Source organism: Hypanus sabinus, chromosome 11 (assembly GCF_030144855.1).
Source record: "Hypanus sabinus isolate sHypSab1 chromosome 11, sHypSab1.hap1, whole genome shotgun sequence".
Lineage (NCBI taxonomy): Eukaryota > Metazoa > Chordata > Chondrichthyes > Myliobatiformes > Dasyatidae > Hypanus > Hypanus sabinus.
In genome coordinates, this window is record NC_082716.1 from 49,706,040 (window position 1) to 49,722,773 (window position 16,734).

The 16,734-nt window shown below is 37.2% G+C and overlaps 1 protein-coding gene across 1 annotated transcript in view; it reads left to right on the forward strand.

Annotated features, from left to right (window-relative positions):
• Positions 1 to 16,734, forward strand: part of frem1b (Fras1 related extracellular matrix 1b) — a 177,876-nt gene that overhangs the window by 24,209 nt on the left and 136,933 nt on the right. The window contains exons 10-11 of the mRNA XM_059983517.1: positions 14,154 to 14,350; positions 16,121 to 16,211. Of these exons, the coding sequence (XP_059839500.1) occupies positions 14,154 to 14,350; positions 16,121 to 16,211 (288 nt within the window). The remainder of the gene's footprint in view (positions 1 to 14,153; positions 14,351 to 16,120; positions 16,212 to 16,734) is intronic.

The window sequence follows — 16,734 nt, forward strand, 5'->3', positions numbered from 1 at the left end:
TACCCAAATAGTTTCACCAGAACTGTACCTTGCTGACTTCCTTTGGATCCCATGTTGGATTCTTATTACACAATGCTAAAATGTGGACAATGCAAAACTTAATTTAACTCTTTATACTTTATCACTGTATTGTGTATCATTGTGATGCTTTGAAGTCCAATACAAGTATAATAAAAACAAAACATGGAAACAGAAAAAGTGTAAACATTTCACATCCAAGACATTTTGTAGGAACTGGAAAAGAGATATTTTACTAACATACTGAATTAATACATTTTGAATTAATTGAATTGGGGAAAAAAAGAGTCACATTTATGCTGAAATACAAGTTTGCAATCTAATTCACCACTGAAGTAGCTAAAAATGTTGCAAGAACAGAAGAGCCTGAACATTGATTTAGTGAAGAAGTTCCTTCACTTCCTATTATTTTCTTAGACACCTGGTATTCGTGCTTTCTTGCGACTTGCCTTGTGTTCCTCCTTATGTTATCAGTTTGGCAGCACGAATGTCATGATCATTTTTATGAACTGTTTATATGATCAGCTTTATCATGTTGCCATTAGAAAGAATGCAGAAGATGCTTGAGAAGCTCCTCAAGATTACCAAAGAGAAAGTGCTCAGAAAGCTGAAAGTTCTGAAGGTGGCGAAGTGACCTGGTCTAGATAGACTGGACCTCAGGTTCTCAAAAAGCTGGCTGAAGAGATTATGGAGGCAATAGTAATGGTCATTCAAGAATTACTAAATTCTGGAGAACTGGAAGATCACAAATTTTGCTCGACTGTATAAGAAGGCAGGAAGGCAGAGAAAGGAAATTATAAGTCAGCTAGCCTGACATCAGTAATTGGGATGATAGAGTCTATTATTAAGGATGTGGCTTCAGGGTACTTGGATATAAGGGGAAAATTTTGAATTAAGAGGTACAAGGGATGTAGGATTCATTGAAGGTTAACTTCCAGGCTGAGTCACTAGTAAGGAAGACAAATGCGATTAATTTTGAGAGGACTAGAATATAAAAACAAGGATGTAATACTTAAACATTATAAGACATTGGTCAGAATGCACTATGACTATTGAGAGAAATTTTGGGCCCCTCATCTAAGAAAGGATGTGCTGGCATTGAAGAGGGTCCAGATGGGGTCTGTAACAATGATTCTGGAAATGAAAGGATTTGAGTATGAGCAATGTTTGATGACTCTGGGCATGTACTCACTGAAGTTTAGAAGAAGGGGGGGGATATCATTGAAACCTATCAAATATTGAAAGGCCTAAACAGAGTGGATGTTAAGAGGAAGTTTCCTATAGAGGGCACAGCCTCAGAATAAAAAGATGTTCCTTTAGAACAGAGATGAGGAGAAATGTCTTTAGCCAGAAGGTGGTGAATCTGTGGAATTAATTGCATCCAGACCACTGTGGAGGCCAAATCATTGGGTATATTTAAAGCGGAGGTTAACAGGTTTGTGATTTGTAAGGGTCTCAAACAGGGTTGAGAGAGATAATAAATCAGCCATCATTGAATGGCAGCAGAGACTTGATAGACCATATAATTCTGCTCCTATATCTTATGGTAGTATGGTCTTCAGATTCTTCAGTTAAATATTGCACTGAAAGCATTCTCCTTCCAACCTCAAGCAGTTATTGTTCTGGAGTACTGAAACATAATTCCTTTTAACAACACACTAAATTCATATTGTTTCATTGGTGTTATGATTTCAAGAAGCCTGCCATTTGAAGCCAAAGTGAATTTACAGGTTTTCTTAGGCCCAGTATCGACTCATGCTGATTAGAGCTGATTAAAGGCTGATCATAAAATTAATCAATATGCTTCAAGACCCAGGCCTCAGTAGCTCCATGTGCAACTAGATCTTCAATTTCTTCACTTGCGGACCCCTGTCAATTTGAATTAGCAACATCTCTTCCACAATCTCCATCAGCACGGGTGCACCACAAGGTTGTGTGCTTAGCCCCCAGCTCTACTTACAGTATACTTATGACTAGGAGTCTAAGCAAAACTCCAATGCAAGACCAAGGAGCCGACTTTCAAACTCAGGAGGAGGAAGTCAGAAGTCCATGAGCCAATTTTCACTGGGGGATCAGAGGTGGAGAGGATTAGCAAGTTTAAATTATCATTTGCTATTATCATTTCAGTGTACCTGTCCTATGTCTAGCAGCTACATGCCATTATAAAGAAGGCATGGCAGCACCTCTACTTCCTTAGAAGTTTGCAAAGATTTGACATGTCATCTAAAACTTTGTCAAACTTCTATACATGTATAGTATAGAGTGTATTTATTGGTTGGAGCCTGGTATGGAAACTCCAATGCCCTTGAATGGAAAATCCTCCAATAATGTAATGGATATGGCCCAACCTATGATGGGTAAAGCCCTCCACCATTGAGCACATCTACCTGAAGTGAAGTTGCAGGAAAGCAGCATTCATTGTTAAGGATCCCCCCCCACCCCACCCACTAGGTCATGCTGTCTTCTCACTGCTACCATCAGAATGAAGGTACAGGAGCCTCAGCACCCACACCAGCAGGTTCATTAACCCACAGCCATCAGGCACTTGAACCACTCAGGAGAACTTCACTCAACTTCACTTGCCCCATCATGGAACTGTTTTTGATATTTATTATTTATTTATTATTAGAAGTATTTTGTTTTTTCTTCTCATTTTGTATGATCACAGTTTATTGTCTTTTGCACATTAATTTTTTTTCATCCTGTTGGGGGCAATCTTTCATTGATTCTATTGTGTTTCTTGTATTTCCTGTGAATGTCCACAAGAAAATGAATCTCAGGGTTGTATATGGTGACATATATGTACTTTGACAATAAATTTACTTTAAACTTTGGAAGTGCTATGTAGCTGGGACTAGTAATGGAAGAAATTTCGGAAGTCCCAGCACTTTGATGTGGCTAAGTATTAGCAGAGTCAAGCCCTTTGGTTTCTCATGCAACATCGAAGGCCTTGGTAAACAAGTGTAGAGGAGGAGAGAATTCTTGTCCCTGTAGGGTACAGAGAAACCTTCCAGGCACAGACTGAAGCAGTGGTGGGGGAAACGCAGCTGCCAAAGTCAAGTCAATGAGTACAACCCCAGCATGTCAAAAGAATTTTAGTTGAACTACATGTTTGGTCAAGGTCAATGAAAACATTGCATCTTTTATCTGAACCATTAGCTTTACATATTATTTATTATTATTATTATTACTCATTGCTCAATATTAATGGTCATCAGTATTCAGGGCTAAAGTTCACCTGTTCCGTCACACCTTTGAATGCTTAAGCTTGATATGCAAAACTCATAGCTTATATAGAAAATCACCTGTTCCAATTGTCTTGTGCACATCACTAACTTGCCTTGCTCTTTTTTTTTGTAAAGAGAATAGTGTATAACTTACAGTGCCAAACAAACATGCAGTTGTTTCATCTGCACACCTCGTGAGAAGAATGCTGATTATCACTAGACAGCTGTATCATTTTCTGTTATCAATGGCAATAATGAGACTACTTAAGTATCTGCATTCTTTATCTCTACTTCATCATTGACCCAAACTGATTTGCAATGTGCAGGTGTAGGCCATACCTCTCAGTGGGCTGTCCCCTTATTCTTTTCAATTTCTTACACTTCAGAACTCCCCAGCTGAACAGGCCTCTTCTGCTAAGTAGCAGGATTCAAAAGAAAGACCAACATTACTGGATCTGACACTTACAGCCACCAGCTCTGTTACTGGCACCCTGACTACTGGAAGCTTAGTTCACTTGTGCCATCAGCAAATACTCAAGCTGCTGAGCATGTTGACTTGTAACTCCCTTGTAAATCCCTTGATATTCCCTAGGACCTTGTAGGACGTTAGTGTAGAAATAGCAGGGGCTCTGACAGAAATATCTCAAATGTCATTAGAGACAGGGATGGTGCCAGAGGATTGGCGTATTGCTCATGTGGTTCCATTGTTTAAAAAGGGCTCTAAGAGTAAACCTAGCAATTATCAGCCTGTAAGTTTGAAGTCAGTGGTGGGTAAAATAATGGAAAGTATTCTTAGAGATAGTGTATATATAACTATCTGGATAGACAGCATCTGATTAAGAACAGTCAACATGGATTTGTGCGTGGAAGGTCATGTTTGACAAATCTTATTGAATTTTTTGAAGAGGTTACTAGGAAAGTTGACAAGGTTAAAGCAGTGCATGTTGTCTATATGGACTTCAGTAAGGCCTTTGACAAGGTTCCACATGGAAGGTTAGTTAGGAAGGTTCAATCGTTAGGTATTAATATTGAAGTAGTAAAATAGATTCAACAGTGGCTGGAAGGGAGATGCCAGAGAGTAGTGGTGGACAACTGTTTGTCAGGTTGGAGGCCAGTGACTAGTGGGCGTGCCTCAGGGATCTGTATTGGGTCCAATGTTGTTTGTCATATACATTAATGATCTGGATGATGGGGTAGTAAATTGGATTAGTAAGTATACAGATGATACTAAGATAGGTGGCATTGTGGATAATGAAGTAGGTTTTCAAAGCTTGCAGAGAGATTTAAGCCAGTTAGAAGAGTGGGCTGAAAGTTGGCAGATGGAGTTTAATGCTGATAAGTGTGAGGTGCTACATTTTGGTAGGACTAATCAAAATAGGACATACATGGTAAATGGTAGGGCATTGAGGAATGCAGTAGAACAGAGTGATCTAGGAATAATGGTGCATAGTTCCCTGAAGGTGGAGTCTCATGTGGATAGGGTGGTGAAGAAAGCTTTTGGTATGCTGGCCTTTATAAATCAGAGCTTTGAGTATAGGAGTTGGGATGTAATGTTAAAATTGCACAAGGCATTGGTGAGGCCAAATTTGGAGGATTGTGTACAGTTCTGGTCACTAAATTATAGGAAAGATGTCAACAAATTAGAGAGAATACAGAGGAGATTTACTAGAATGTTACCTGGGTTTCAGCACCTAAGTTACAGGGAAAGGTTGAACAAGTTAGGTCTTTATTCTTTGAAGGTTGAGGGGGGACTTGATAGAGGTATTTAAAATTATGAGGGGGATAAATAGAGTTGATGTGGATAGGCTTTTTCCGTTGAGAGTAGGGGAGATTCAAACAAGAGGACATTTTTTAAAATTAAATTTTTAAGAAAATTACATAAAATGAATAGAATAATAGAGTAATGAAAGTTAATGTCAGCCCTCCCCCTCCCTTTAACCCTTCCCCCCCTTAACATCCCTATCTAAAAAAAAGAGAAAGAAAAAAGAGAAAAAAAAGAGAAAGAAAGAAGAAAGAAAGATTGCCTAGATATCGGAAGATCCCCACATGCTCCACGGAGTTCAAAATAGCTTTAGTATATATCTTTATTTTTTTCCCCAAATAGCTAATAATTTTATCTTCGAAGGACCTGTATATTTAATCCTATCTTTTGTAAATAAGGGTGCCAAATTTTCAAAAATATATCATATTCATTTCTTAAATTATAAGTAATTTTTTCAAGTGGAATGCAGCTATATATTTCATTATTCCAATGGTCCATAGTTAAGTATGAATCTGATTTCCAAAAAACTGCCAATGCAATTTTTATAAATTTTTTCTGATTTTTATTCAATTTAGGTTTCGGTATTATCACTTCAATATCACCTAATAAAAATAATATTGGGTTATGTGGAAGTTGTATTCCAATAATTTGTTCCAGTAAAAGTCTTACATTTATCCAAAAAGGTTGAATTTTAAAACAAGACCAAGTAGAGTGTAAAAAAGTACCAATTTCTTGATTACATCAAAAACATTGGTCAGATAAATTTGGGTTTAATCTATTTATTTTTTGTGGTGTAATATATAATTGATGTAAGAAATTGTATTGTACTAATCTAAGTCAGACATTTATTGTATTTGTCATACTGTCAAGGCATAGTTTTGACCAATTTGTTTCATCAATTTTAATATTCAAATAGTTTCCCATTTTTGTCTTGACTTATGAATTCCTTGTTTAATTGTCTGTTTTTGAATCAAATTATACATACAAGAAGTAAATTTTTTAATTTTTCCTTTTTGAATTAAAATTTCTATTTCATTAGGCTTTGGCATTAACATCGTTTGACCCAGTTTATCTCTTAAATAAGCCCTTAATTGAAAGTAACAGAAAAGAGTGTTGTTTGATATTTTATATTTATTCTTTAGTTGATCAAACGACATCAATATACCTCCTTCAAAACAGTCACCTATATATCTAATCCCTTTTTGAAACCAATTATATAAAAGTTGATTATCCATTGTAAAAGGAATGAGTCTATTTTAAATTAGGGTTCTCTTTGCTAACAAAGATTTCTTTATTTCATCATCAACATTTATCTTATTCCATAAATCAATCAAATGATTTAATATAAGAGATTCTTTCTTTTCCCATATCCATTTGTATTCCCATTTATATATAAAATCTTCTGGTATATTTTCTCCTATCTTATCTAACTCTATTCTAATCCATGCCAGTTTATCTTCATCAAAAAAGATGCAATAGATCTAAGTTGATTTGCTTTATAATAATTCTTAAAATTTGGGAGTTGTAACCCTCCTAAGTCAAATTTACATGTCAATTTTTCCAACGATATTCTTGACATCTTACCTTTCCAAAGAAACTTCCTCACTCATTTATTCAACTCTTGAAAAAACTTCTTTGGCAGTTGTATTGGTAATGTTAGGAATAAATATTGTCATCTAGGAAATATATTCATTTTTACAGCATTAACTCTACCTACTAATGTTATTGGTAAAATCATCCATTTATCAAGATCCTCTTGAATTTTTTTCAATAATGGTAAATAATTTAATTTATATAAATTCTTTATATCATTATCGACTTTTATACCTAAATATTTTATACCATTTATCGGCCATCTAAATTGAGTTACTAATTGACGTTGACTATAATTTCCTTTAGTAAGGGATAAAATTTCACTTTTATCCCAGTTTACCTTATACCCTGATATTTTCCCATATTCTTCCAATCTAAAAGATAGTTTATGCAACGAATGCAATGGGTTTGTTAGATAAATCAGAACATCATCAGCAAATAAATTAATCTTATATTCCTCCTGAAACAAGAGGACATTGAGTTGAGAGTTAAGGGGCAAAAGTTTAGAGGTAACACAAGGGGAAACTTCTTTACTCAGAGAGTGGTATTTGTCTGGAGCGAGCTTCCAGTAGAAGTGGTAGAGGCAGGTTCGATTTTGTCATTTAAAAAAAAATGAATAGGTATATGGACAGGAAAGGAATGGAGGGTTATGGGCTGTGCAGGTCAGTGGGGCTAGGTGAGAGTAAGCGTTCGGCACGGACTAGAAGGGCCGAGATGGCTTATTTCTGTGCTGTTATTGTTATATGGTTATATGGAAATATAGCCCTGTTGCCAGTTCTCCATTGGTTGAAAGCATGCCCTAATACTCCTGTGCAGGACTCAGAGGATGCACAATGACCCACTATGTGCTTTCCTGCTGTTCTGTCCATACACCAAACATGTCATACCTTTTCGAGTTAGCTGCCCCATTGTGGGACAGTCAAGAACAATTTGAAGACTTGTGTTGCAAAAATAAGTATTGTTTACAGTTATTGTGAGAAGATTTAAGAATAAGATTAAAGAGTTCATACTGGTGCTAAGCAGGGCTTTGCACCCAGGGTATTGCATTCCTTTCCTGAAAGAGGGTTACTTGCATCAGTGGGAGTGCAATAGTGATTCACTTTTCTGGTGCCTGGGGGTAACAGGTTTGTCACAATAGGTAGATTAGATTAGAGTAGAGTAGACTAGGCCTCTATCATCCAAGGTCTAGACGAATGATAAGTAATCTCAATTAAACATATAAAACTCTTGGAGAACCCAGCCGGGTGAATGCAAGGAGTTTGTTTCCCTGGCTGTTGATTCTAGATGCAACATGGTGGTGGTCATGGTCTTGGAATTGGGTGGGCCACTTAGGGTTGAGAAACAAAGAAACCTCTTTACTCCGAATCAGTGAATCTCTGGAGTTCCCTACCTTGGAGTGGTGTGGAGGTTTGTCACAGAAACTGATAACTCAGAATTTTAAATGTAATTGACTGATATGAGGATATTGCAGGAAAATGGTGCTGGAATAGAGGGTTTGCTATGATCTTGATGAATGGCAGAGCAACTTCAAATGGTTGGATGGCCTACTTCTGCTTCATGCTTTATGTTCTTTTGTTACCAATTGTATTGCTTGAGCTAATCACTCAATAATTGTATGGTTTGTATCATAAATGTGGTTGGAACGATGGTTTGATTTTGTCTTTAATTCCAATGAACTAGACAAACTAAATGGGAGTAATGACGTTATGAGAAGTTGTTATACTCTCCTTTTAATTAGATAATCACAGACAGCATGACCATGAAAAAGCTCCTATTGTACAGCAACAGCCAGGAAAGTGGAGCAGCACACACAAAATGCTGGTCAGGTAGCATCTGTGGAAGGACATGAACAGTCAACGTTTCAGATAAGAACCTTCATCAGGACTGGTGTTATGTTTCCCACCATAGATGCAATGTTCCTCCAGCATTTTGAGTGTTGCTTCAGATTTCCAGCATCTGCAGACTCCCATGTAACTTCATGAACACTAAGATTTGTTATTGCCTTTACTGCAATGTGCCTCCCGAATAGCTTAGAAATGGCAATCTTCTTTAACTACATCAATGATTTTCTTAAAGAAGTTACAAATGGCAGGGTAGGTCTTGATGAAGGTAAATTGTGCTTGTGCGTGGATTAGACACTGAAGTCAGGATTTAGCGCTTGGAGAATCTTCTTTTGTCCAGAACTCTTTGGTCTGGCATGGTGACTCAAGTCAGAGGCAATGCATACTAACACAATATAAAAGCACGACACCCAACAGTGATCACTTGCATCATAGATGAGCTCTACATTCAGGGAGTGCAGGTCAGTAGAGTGATCATAATGTCCAAATGTGAAGTCTTTAGTGAGAAGCAGGTGAATTCAATGACATCCTGCAGTGTTAGTAATCCTGAAATCCTAACGAATGCTTTTGCTCTCTGCACTATTTATTTAATTATTTTTATTGAAACTTATTGTCATTTTAAAATATTTTTACTGCACTGGTATAACAAAACAGCAAATGTCATGACACACTAATGATGATAACCTGTTTCTGATCTCCTCTTTCTGCACAGGTTATTATCATTGATGTGTCATGACATTTATTGTTTTTTTATAGCAGTGCAGTAAAAATATTTTAAAATGACAATAAGTTTCAATAAAAATAATTAAATAGTGCAAAAGAGGAATTTCTATCCCTTCTCTGCTACTACAGTTGTATCTATGAAAATTGGCAAATCTCCATTAGCATTTCTTCTGTGAAATACAGACTACATAGATACATTGCAAAATAGACTTCTCCTTAAATACACTCATTAGAATTCTGCCTTCTCCTCCCTCTTCTGCCAGGTTGCTAAATTCTGTATGCTCACCTTCATTCTCTCTAACTGCCTGAACTAAACAGAAATGCACTCAAGCACCTTTGTCACGAGGAACACTTTGAAGTCTGAAATTAATATACTCAAGGATTTTCAGCAAAAGCAGTCAATGCAGACTGTCAGAGTTGCCTCAGGTTCTGAAAAACGATCAACATAAGACATAGTAGCAGAAGTAGGCCATTCAGTCCATTCAGACTGCTCTGGCATTTCATCATGGCCAATTTATTATCCCTGTAAACCCAATTCTCTTGCCTTGTCCCCATAAACTTTAATGAACCAATCAATCTCTGCTTTAAATATACCTATTGTCTTGACCTGCATAGCTGTCTATGGCAATGAATTCCACTGATTCACAACCCTTTGACTAAAGAAATTTTCCTCATCTTTGTTCTAAATGAGCATCCCTCAATTCTAAGCTTGTGCCCTCTGGCCCGAGATTCCTCAAACTTAGGGAACAATCATTCCACATCCACTCTAACTAGTGTTACAATCCAGCAACAATGAATATATAATTGAGACTGGTTTTTTATAACAAGTAAAACATTTATTAAACGCTGCTTTAAAAAAAAACCCAAAAGTAAACAAATGACTAACTTAACCGGAAGTCAGCTGCGATACAGCAGCTCGAACAGTTCTTAAAGCAAGAAATGCGAACACAGTTCTTTAAAGTAGAATTGCAAAAAAGTCCAAAATGATTTACAGTTAGTTAGGAGAGACTTTCCTTGTTCACGACGTTACTGCTGATCCCAGCCGAAGTATGCTTTGCCGAGGGATTTACGATTGAAGGAAATAAAACGGCTTAAAGGCACTGATCTTTCCTTGCTGAAACTCTGCATCCAACTCTTTCTGCTCTTTTGGCAAAGCAGGAGTTATCTTGGACACAAGTTACTAATTCCTTGTATGAAGATTAAGTAAAGGTTGAACCAGTTTTACTGCCAACATCAACTTTCCTTGATCCTCCAGCTTCTCGAACTTCGATAAATCTTCACTCTCCAACTGGACTGAACTGGCAGTATTGTAGCAATAACCTTTGAGACTTAAGGCAGAAAGTAAAACTCCACTTTAAAACAAAAATGCGACAAAACATTGAATACACAGCAAAACTGAGTCACTGGTGAATTCAACCTCAAACTACCCCTGCATCACAGGGAGGGGTTCTCCTTTTTTACCCTGTTGAAAAAAACTATCACATGACCTCTCACTGGCGGGAAAATTACATCATTCCACCATTACATCATGCCCACCATAGCCTCAATTACATCATGGTCATGTGACAGGCACAAGATACCCACGGGTACGTAACACTAGACCTTTCAATATTCGATAGGTTTCAATAAGATCCTTCCTCATTCTTCTAATCTCCAGCAAATACAGGCCCACATCTATCAAATGCTTCTCCTATGTTAACCCTTTCATTTCTGTGATCATTCTTGTGAATCTCCTCTGGACTCTCTCCAATACTGACACATCTTTTCTTAGATAAGGGGCCCAAAATTGTTCACAATATTCCAAGTGTGGTCCAACCAGTGCCTTATAATGTCACTCCGCTCTCCAAGAAGGGAGAGAGGTAGAGAAAAGGAAACTATAGGCTAGTTAGTCTGACCTCAGTGGTTGGGAGGATATTCGAGTCGATTACTAAGGATGAGGTCTCAGGGCACATGATAAAATAGGCATGGTTCCCTCAAGAGAAGATCTAACCAATTTGTCAAGCAAGAATTCTTTAAAGAAATAATAAACAGGACAGACAAAGCAGAATCAGTTGATGTTATATACTTGGATTTTCAGAAGGCCTTTGACAAGTTGCCATGCATGAAGCTGCTTAGAAAGCTACGAGCTCATGGTAGTATAGGAAAGATTCTAGCATGACTAAAGAATTGATTGCTTGGTACAGACAAGGAGTGGAGCTTTATCTTTGGGCTGTGGTGACTAGTGATGTTTCACAGGGTCTGTGTTGGGACTGATACATTTGTGTTATATGTGAATGATTTGGATGATGGCATTAATGGCTTTGTTGAAATGTTTGCAGATGATTTGAAGATAGGTGGAGGGGCAGGTAGCTTTGAAGAAGTAGTGAAGCTACAGAAGGACTTAGACAGGTTAGGAGAATGGGCGAAGAAATGGTCAATGGAATATTGTGTCGGAAAGTGTATGGTTGTGCACTTTGGTAAAAGAAATGAAAGGAGAGAGAAATACAAACAAACTGAGGTGCAAAGGGACTTGGGAGTCCTTGTGCAGGATTCCCTAAAGGTTAATTGGCAGGTTGAGTCTGTGGTGAGGAATGCAAATACATTTCAAGAGGACTAGAATTTAAAAGCAGGCATGTTATGTTGAAACTTCATAAAGCACTGGCCTCACTTGGAGTAGTGTAAGCAGTTTTGGGCCCCTTATCTTAGAAAGGATGTGCTAAAATTGGAGGTTCACGAAAATAATTCTTTAAATAATTCAACTTCAAAGGAGGTTCACGAAAATAATTCCAGGATTGAATGGCTTGTCATATGTAGAGCATTTGATGGCTCTGGGACTGTATTCACTATAATTCAGAGGAATGAGGGGTGACCTCATTGAAACCTATTAAATGGTGAAAAGCCTTGATAGAGTGGATGTCAAGAGGATGTTTCCTATGGTGGGAGAGTCTAATACTAGAGGACACAGTCTCAAAATAGAGGGGTGTCCATTTAGAATGGAGATGAGGAGGATTTTCTTTAGCCAGACGGTGGTGAATCTGTGGAATTCTTTGCCACAGGCAGCTGTAGAGACCAAGTTTTTATGTATATTTAAGACAGAGGTTGATAGATTCTTGATTAGTCAGGGCAGGAAGGGATATGTGGAGAAGTTCAGAGATTGGGGCAGAGAGGAAAATAGGGTCAGCCATGATGCAAGGGCAGAGCAGACTTGATGGGCTGAATGGCCTAATTCTGTTCCTATGTCCTATGGTCTTATAAAGCCATCCTTGCTTTAGTATTTCACATCTTCCTGAAATGAATGCTGACATTACATTTGCTTTCCTTACCACTAACCTACAAGTTACCCTTTAGGGAATCCTGCAAAAGGACTCCCACATCTCTTTGCTCTTCTGATTTTCGAATTTTCTGCCCACTTAGAAAATAGTATTTGCCTTTATTTCTTCTACCAAAGTGCATGACCAAGCACTTCCCTGCACTATATTCCATCTGCCTCTTCTTTTCCCATTCCCCAGTTCTGTCCAAGTCCTTTTGCAGGCACCCTGCTTCCTCAACATTACCCCTCCCCTCCAGCTATCTTTGTATTGTCTGAAAAGTTGGCTACAAAGTCATCAATTCCATCACCCAAATCACTGATAAATAGCATGAAAAGAAGCAGTTCCAATATTGACCCCAGATTTAATGAGAACTAATTGGAGTATAATCTGCCTACTTTAGTATGCAATGACCATTCTGTCTTTCTAACCACATTATCTTATTGTGTTCCCATTTTTACAGATCTTTGAACTAGTACTCCAAGGTCCATTGATTTCCCAGTACCCCCTAAGACTTCATCATCCCAGGTGTATGTCCCAGGCACACTGGTGCTCCCAAAATGCATCACCTTAGATTTCTCTGGGTCAATCTACATCTGCCATTTTCAACTCATGTCATCACACATCAACATCTCTCTGCAGCCTGACAAACTTCTGCCCTTTTAATCACTCCACTAATCTTCATGTCTGCCATCACTCTCCTATTGTCAATACAATTTTTGGTCCAGTTTGCCAAAATCCCCTGGATTCCATGGTCCCAAAGCTTTTGAACCATTTTCCCTGTGGGTCCTTGTGAAAGTCCTCACCCACGATCATGTACATTATATCTATGACTCTGCCTTCATCAAAACACTTTGTTACCTCTTCAAAGGCAACATCTGTCCCTGACAATACAATGTTGACTCTGATTAGTCCATACCTTTACAAATGGTCATTATTCCTCTTCCTCAAAATATTTTCCTGCGCCTTTGCTGCCACATGTGGTAGACTCACAGGTTTATAGTTACAAGGCCTTTTCTTGCGGCCGTTCTTGAAAGGGGGAGACAAAATTCACTGTCTTCTAGTCATCACTTGTGTCCAATGAAGATTTAAAAATCTCATCCAGAGCCACAGCAATTTCTTCCCCTCCAGTGATACAAACTCCCATCTCTAAGATATGGGAGTATGTCCTTTTATTGAGGAAGACCTACATTAGACTTTCACCTACTCCTTCACCAAATTCTCCAATCATAAAGTCTGTTTCCTTTGTGAATACTGATGATAACCTCACCTATACCTTTTGGCTTTGTGCGCAGATTGTCTATGTTGTTCCTAATGGGTCCAACTTCTCCCCCCCCCCCCCCACCAAAGTTATTCCTTTACCCTTAATGTATTCATGGAGTACCAGTGTTCTTATTTATGCTTCCAAATACCAGTTCTTTCTTGTAATCTTAACAAAAAGCTGGCTACCAAACAAACTTATTTTGGTCCCAAGGGATCAAATCACAGTCTGTCTACTCAACATGGTCATACTGTACTTTTCAGTGGAAGAGATTGTCTAAGTTATGCTATAAATGTTCAAACCATGCAATTCAGTTACTGTACAATGCCAACAATGGGTGTTACAGACCCAAATACCACTTGTTTTTTTGGAGGACATATTTTATTATCAGTTGTCCATGAAGCAATATCAAGCTTCCTATGTCATTTTCTTATTTTCCAGATGGCATTTATTCATGTGACTGCAGTGAAGGACCAGTTGCCAAAAGAAGTTGATGGTGCAACACGTTACCTGATAGTGAAAGAAACTGAAATCAAACACATTACCAAAGCTCATCTACACTTCAAAGACACAGAGTCCCCAGAGAGTGAACTGATGTTCATAATAACCAAACCCTGTTTTTCTTCAAATAAGCAGAGGTAGGCTACCCAATTCTTTCTACTTAGTTTATTCCATTCAATATATTCCTTTCTTTGAATGCGATGGATGATTTTCACAGTGTTACAGAGAATCTTCGTTGTTCATTTTAATCTCCTAGTTTAATGGGGCTGGGTTTCTGCTTTGGATGAAATTGAAAGTCATGGCTCAAGTTTTTTTTCCCCGTAAATTGCATCTGTTTTGAAATATACTTTGCTCTTGCCTGCATTCAAAATTCTTCACAATAATTTTGTTTTAAAAATATACATCCTTAGAGTTAAATGAGATACTGTGGTCAAAATGATAAATCTAATTAAAAGAGGTTATCTTAAAACAATTTTCCTCTTTACACTCATGTACTGAAGAATGACAACAAACAATCGAATCTTTTAAGTTAACTATTAATTGCTGCCTATGAATAACTTGATTCTAAATCATTGCAAATCACTTTTCTATTTTCAGGTTAGTTTAGGAAGCTACAAGAAGTTACTTAATGAATTACAAATATTTATATATCAACTTGGAATCTCTCAAAACATGTGGCTTGGTGATTTGTGAACAAAAGTTCCAGCTTATTTTCTGGAGGTAGCTCGAAGAACTGCCTATATGTGCAGATAGTGGAATGCTGGTTAATTTATTGCAAGCCATAATAAATTCAGAGTGGGTGCTGACTACTTCAGTAGATCTTTTTTTCCAAACTATAGAGGAAATATGAATGGCACTGATGGTAATTTATGAATAAAATTCTGGGATTTATTGCTTGATGTTGATAAAAAGGAATTGGGGTAGAAAAAATACAGCAGAATACAGGATAAACGGGCTGCATGGGTCAGCAGTCTGGACGTATACAGAAGATAAATATAACCTTTTCCTCTGATTGTTACTGTATTGAATTATCAGATGGTTTTGGTGATAATAGAACATATTCATATTTAATACAACAAATTTGTGAAATAAATATTCATCAATTAATGTGATTTCTTCTAATCCCACTTCTTTCCTGGTTTCATCTTTTGTATTTAACAGTAATTTAGTATGGCTTATCCAATAGTTAGTCAATGGATTATATTTTGTCTCCAATAATAAATTTTAGATTTGTATCACATTGATTGAGAATTGACAGAATTTTGTGCCAACATGGTTATCAATCACATCTCTCATCATCCATACTGAGATCCTTCTTAAATATCCCTTGGAATAGCATGAATATAAGATGGAAAATCCATGTTATGTTCTATGTCAGAAACACTTTATAAACAGCAATAAACAATCCGCAGTAGGAACTTAGTAGGTTGAGTAGCATCTATGGAAGGGAAGGCATTTTTGACATTTAGATCAAATCCCCGAGTTTTGAAACCTTGGGTTTTAACCCAAAACTCCCACTGATACTGCTCAACCCACAGAGATCCTCCAGTCGATTGTTTATTTTGTTGTGCTACCTTTTGCGAAGTTCGTATGTGATGTCAGGATGGGACAGAAATAGGACCCAATGCGATGAATTCTAAGATTTGCAAAGCTGTGTCAGTAATAACAATTGCTTGAAATACTTTGTCATAGAAGGTATTTATTGAAAAATATCCTTTACAACTTGACTCTAATGTCTGATTCATACTTTAGAATTTCAGGACAGTAAATCCAAAAATCAGGTTGTATGATTGAAAATTAGATATGTGCCTCCTTATGGGTATAAGATCTAGAACTAAGAAAATGTACAATTATAATGTGGAGAAAGTTTATTTGATTCAGAAATTTGTCCTGGTTTTGCATTACAGAATACCTGATGCAGGCAAAATTGTTTTCACAGACACCACAAAAAATATGATGAAGGATCCTTCTGTTCCCATGCTGAAATCCTTTACACAGGTACCTTGAGTAAAATGCTAGATTGTATTCTGAGAGAATTCTACATTTTAAGTTAATGTGATATGTGCAATGCATCGTTTAAAATATGAATATATTTTCAAAAGGATTGAACAATTCATAACTATAGCATTCTTTCAAATACTTTAATGCATTCTGTTGTTGCCATCAGGAACCACATAAGACATAAGTTTACAGTGTCCTTTACTGTGTCTTGTACTGTTAGAATTGTACTGATAATTGGTATTAAAGGTAATGGAAATTAAGAGGGGTTAAGCTGCTTCTGTTTTTGTTTAATTATATTAGGCTGCTGCTGCCAGAATTTGGTCACAGTTTGCTCTGTTTTATAATGAAAATAAAAATGCTCTGATTTCCTCCATGAGCTCTGGTAATATCATTATGTGTAGATTAGTTGGAGAATTTTTATGGGAGTTCAATCAACTAAAGGAACACATTGGTCAGCTACTCATGAAATGACTATGAAGACATTCCATACAGTCATTTAAGTGACATATCTTGCCATAAA